Source organism: Eriocheir sinensis, chromosome 41 (genome assembly GCF_024679095.1).
Source record: "Eriocheir sinensis breed Jianghai 21 chromosome 41, ASM2467909v1, whole genome shotgun sequence".
NCBI classification, from domain to species: Eukaryota; Metazoa; Arthropoda; class Malacostraca; order Decapoda; family Varunidae; genus Eriocheir; species Eriocheir sinensis.
The window spans coordinates 6,728,211-6,733,112 of NC_066549.1; the positions used below are offsets into that span (position 1 = coordinate 6,728,211).

A 4,902-nucleotide genomic window follows, 5' to 3' on the forward strand; every position below is an offset into this window, starting at 1 on the left:
CGGTTGGGCAAAATGAACAACCACCAACAAGATTTGGCGGATCGGGAAGGAAGGACAACGGTTGGTTGGTTGGTTGGTTGGGAGAAATCGGGGTCAAATGACATTCGTGCTATCAGCTGTAAATGTAAATTGAAAATCAATCATCGTACATATTTACTCAAATTGTCAACTGTAAAACTCCAAAAACCGACGTACATGTGCAAGTATGTGTTTGTGATTTATTTTTCCACTGTGTAAAGTTATTTATAACACTCTACTGACTGTGATGGTATGCTGGGCGGAGGCTGTGCCTGGCGCGAGGTAAACAGACTGTTGGGATGGAGAACACTGCCTCTTCTGACGCTTCTGCAGTCGTAGCTCATGCTTCATTATGTACAATGCAGCAGCACAGTCTTCTAAAACCTAGCTCAATATCCTTCCGATTTATGGTAAACTGGCTGGAGAGATGCTGGCGCGGTGTTTGTTGTTGTTGGAGCGCGGCGTCAACACAACAGTTCAGGGTCAATGCTGTGTGATGCACAACATTGTTGTTTGGTGATATCACCAACGAAAACAAGCAACATGTTGGGAGAAACTTGCCCTGTGTGACGCCGCCTTTAGCAGGAGCCAGGATCTCACCCAGTGCCAAGGATAGGGAAAGTTTGGCCGCGTGCTGCGGAGCCATAGAACAGGAGAGGCTGGCCACTCCATCACAGGCGCCACGTTGTTATCAGAAGAGCCAAGCGAAGTGTAAATGGATTTGACAAGGCTTTCGTTGTAGTTTTGGGCATTTCCAGGGGTAGTTCCCTCTGGTAGTTTGACCCTTCCGTACCATGAACCCAAACAAACACTCTTTAAAACCCGGTTATTCTCCTTTTTTGTCTTTGGAAACAGTTGATCTGAGAGGTAGAAGCGTCTGAGAGTAACGACCCTTGAGTTTGTGGTGGGAGAGAGCCCATTACCGTGGGACACAGGGCCAGTGTGACATCCGGGTTGCCTCAGTTTACCTTCCTTTTTTGTTCTCTCATCATTGTGCTAACTTTGACACTTGCTGTGGCACTAACTATGCGTGAATTATACGTGCATGGCTGAAATTTTATACATGTTGCCTTAAATAACGGCTCCTTGAATCTGGGTGCTGCGGTAACTACATAGGTAAGAGGTAAAGTTGGGGTCTCCGCAATAGCTGCGCGTGGCCTCAGTACTCACTGGGGAAACCTGCGGAAGGTAAACTGTGGTAAACTGTTAACTAAGGATGCCACTAAATGCTGTAATACTCAGGGCCGGAGACAAACCGGCATTGTGTGTACAGTCTTAAAAGAAACATAACTCTCTCGAATCTAAACCGGGGCCGCAATCACCGTGTTCATAAGTGACGTATTGGAATGGTTCACGGTCTCCCAACTTCAATATTTATTTTGATTATGATTTTTTTTCAAAGAAATTGATAAGAGAAACAGCAACACACTATCACTACTCTGTTGTCATTTCCTTCAATACAACAGCAGCAATTCTTGCAACTAATTCTTCTGTTACCACCGCAAGGGTCCTGAACGAGTCACACCTACAAGCTTTCCTTCTCCTAAGCTTTTTAACAACCTTCGGTGGCGTCACAGCAGTTTCCCGTGAAGGTAGTTTTTCTTCTTTCTCTGTTACTGTGATTTCATTCGTTTCATTGGCTGGCAGAATCTCCTTTGTTATCTCTGTTCGTTCTGTTATCAGAGGTCCATCGCCATTTTCGGTAACATTCTTAGTCTCCACAGAAGCCTCCTTAATGGTTTCCTGTGAAGGTAGTTTTTCTTCTTTTTCTGTTACTACAACTTCATTCGTTTTATTGCCGGGCAGAGTCTCCTTTGTTATCTCTGTTCGTTCTGTTATCAGAGGTCCATCGCCATTTTCGGTAACATTCTTAGTCTCCACAGAAGTCTCCTTAATGGTTTCCTGTGAAGGTAGTTTTTCTTCTTTTTCTGTTACTACAACTTCATTCGTTTCATTGGCTGGCAGAATCTCCTTTGTTATCTCTGTTCGTTCTACTCTCAGAGTTCCATCGCCATTTTCTGTAACATTCTTAGTCTCGAGAGAAGTCTCCTTAATGGTTTCCTGTGAAGGTAGTTTTTCTTCTTTCTCTGTTACTACAACGTCATTCGTTTTATTGTCGGGCAGAATCTCCTTTGTTATCTCTGTTCGTTCTGTTATCAGAGGTCCATCGACATTTTCTGTAACATTCTTAGTCTCGAGAGAAGTCTCCTTAATGGTTTCCTGTGAAGGTAGTTTTTCTTCTTTTTCTGTTACTACAACTTCATTCGTTTTATTGCCGGGCAGAATCTCCTTTGTTATCTCTGTTCGTTCTGTTATCAGGGGTCCATCGACATTTTCTGTAACATTCTTAGTCTCGAGAGAAGTCTCCTTAATGGTTTCCTGTGTAGGTAGTTTTTCTTCTTTCTCTGTTACTAAAGTTTCATTCGTTTTATTGTCGGGCAGAATCTCCTTTGTTATCTGTGTTCGTTCTGTTATCAGAGGTCCATCGCCATTTTCTGTAACATTCTTAGTCTCCACAGAAGTCTCCTTAATGGTTTCCCGTGAAGGAAGTTTTTCTTCTTTTTCTGTTACTACAACTTCATTCGTTTTATTGCCGGGCAGAATCTCCTTTGTTATCTCTGTTCGTTCTGTTATCAGAGGTCTATCGCCAGTTTCTGTAACATTCTTAGTCTCCACTGAAGTCTCCTTAATGGTTTCCTGTGGAGGTAGTTTTTCTTCTTTTTCTGTTACTTCAACTTCATTCGTTTTATTGCCGGGCAGAATCTCCTTTGTTATCTCTGTTCGTTCTGTTATCAGAGGTCCATCGACATTTTCGGTAACATTCTTAGTCTCGAGAGAAGTCTCCTTAATGGTTTCCTGTGAAGGTAGTTTTTCTTCTTTTTCTGTTACTACAACTTCATTCGTTTTATTGCCGGGCAGAATCTCCTTTGTTATCTCTGTTCGTTCTACTTTATGAGGTCCATCGCTCTTTTCTGTTGCGTTCCTTCCCTCCACAAATGTCATCGTAATGCTTTTCTGTGAAGGTAGTTTTTCTTCTTTCTCTGTTACTAAAGTTTCATTCGTTTTATTACCGGGCAGAATCTCCTTTGTTATCTCTGTTCGTTCTGTTATCAGAGGTCCATCGCCATTTTCTGTAACATTCTTAGTCTCCACAGAAGTCTCCTTAATGGTTTCCTGTGAAGGTAGTTTTTCTTCTTTTTCTGTTACTACAACTTCATTCGTTTTATTGCCGGGCAGAATCTCCTTTGTTATCTCTGTTCGTTCTACTTTATGAGGTCCATCGCTCTTTTCTGTTGCGTTCCTTCCCTCCACAAATGTCATCGTAATGCTGTTCTGTGAAGGTAGTCTTTCTTCTTTCTCTATTACTAAAGTTTCATTCGTTTTATTGCCGGGCAGAATCTCCTTTGTTATCTCTGTTCGTTCTACTTTATGAGGTCCATCGCTCTTTTCTGTAGCGTTCCTCCCCTCCACAAATGTCATCGTAATGCTGTTCTGTGAAGGTAGTCTTTCTTCTTTCTCTGTTACTAAAGTTTCATTCGTTTTATTGCCGGGCAGAATCTCCTTTGTTATCTCTGTTCGTTCTACTTTATGAGGTCCATCGCTCTTTTCTGTAGCGTTCCTCCCCTCCACAAATGTCATCGTAATGCTGTTCTGTGAAGGTAGTCTTTCTTCTTTCTCTGTTACTAAAGTTTCATTCGTTTTATTGCCTGGCAGAATCTCCTTTGTTACCTCTGTTCGTTCTGCTGTCAGAGATCCATTGCCCTTTTCTGTAAAATTCTTACTCTCCACAAATATCTCCTTGATGGTTTCCTGTGAAGGTAGTTTTTCTTCTTTCTCTGTAACGAGAACTTCATTCGTTTTATTGCCTGGCAGAATCTCCACTGTTTTCTCTGTTCGTTCTACTTTATGAGGCTCGTCGTTCTTTCCTGAGGCATTAAACACAGTTTCTGTTTTGTTTTTACTTTGGTCATCCGCCCCTACCTTCGGAAAAAGAAGAGTTGCGGCTTTATCGTCCTTCGGCTTTTCTTCGGTCGCATTGGTAAGAGGCTGTACTGTTGCTTCCTTCTTTATTACAACTTCGTCCGTGACCTTTTTCACGTCCACCGTCTGTGTTAAGGACCCGTTGTTTGGAGTAGTTTCCGTCAGGGTTTCCCTCTCTTTGACAGATTTTTCGCCGCTTTCTTTACCTTCCTCATCAATAACAACCTGTGTTTCCGTAGTCTTTGATACATTTCCATTGGGCTTAACGTCAGTTTCTGTAGTCTTTTCAACGACTGTCTTGTTTCCGGTTACTTGTCCCGTTTCATCTGTATTATTAAAGACTTTCCTTTTCACGGTCTTGATGGTGTCATTAGTGCCACTGTCCATGCTCTTTAGAGCAGACATTTTGGGTAAATCGTTGAGTCCCCCCTCGTCAACTTTCTGGCGAGGGTTCATAAGGGCCATCTCCAAGGTACCGGTGGTCGCCTTGTCGTTCGGGTGCCCTGCGGAGCTCGCTCCGCCGGCCAGCGGCAGGCTGCTGCCGCCCAGATTCCCCAGGCACAAGAAGAGCGTGCACACCGCGAAGAGCGACATAATTGTTAACTGTGAGGATATGAAATTAAAAAAGAACTACGGTTTTGTAAAAACCGCTTTCGTCAGCTCAGGGATTGAAAACAGAATGGCCTCCGGGACGCCGACCGGCAGGGAGAAAAATCCTCTGGGGTCTTCCTCCGCCGTAGGATGTGTTTTGGTAGAACAGGGAGAGTCGAACGAAAACAAAGCACACACACACACACACACACACACACACACACACACACACACACACACACATAATTGCAAATGCAAATTGCAAATGAATAAGGAACAAGCAAAATAAAAATACTTTGCAAACTGTGCATG

At 43.1% G+C, this 4,902-nt stretch overlaps 1 protein-coding gene and 1 long non-coding RNA gene across 11 annotated transcripts; one reads left to right on the forward strand and one right to left on the reverse strand.

The window, feature by feature from the left end:
• Positions 1–1,395: 1,395 nt before the first annotated feature.
• LOC127009578 (uncharacterized) lies at positions 1,396–4,626 on the reverse strand. The gene is made up of 2 exons (XM_050882785.1): positions 3,090–4,626; positions 1,396–1,976 (listed from the first exon to the last, which is right to left on the reverse strand). The coding sequence occupies exons 1-2, from the start codon at positions 4,591–4,593 to the stop codon at positions 1,453–1,455; spliced, it is 2,028 nt and encodes a 675-aa protein (XP_050738742.1). The 5' UTR covers positions 4,594–4,626; the 3' UTR covers positions 1,396–1,452.
• LOC127009579 (uncharacterized) lies at positions 1,555–3,760 on the forward strand. 10 transcript variants are annotated; one of them, XR_007762083.1, is made up of 6 exons: positions 1,555–1,703; positions 1,863–1,928; positions 2,088–2,405; positions 2,565–2,657; positions 2,817–3,293; positions 3,453–3,601. It is a non-coding gene; the product is annotated as an uncharacterized LOC127009579 (long non-coding RNA). The 10 variants fall into 10 exon arrangements; XR_007762080.1 differs by having other exon boundaries at positions 2,088–2,339; positions 2,499–2,657; XR_007762075.1 differs by lacking the exons at positions 2,565–2,657; positions 3,453–3,601 and adding an exon at positions 3,612–3,760 and having other exon boundaries at positions 2,724–3,293.
• Positions 4,627–4,902: the final 276 nt, after the last annotated feature.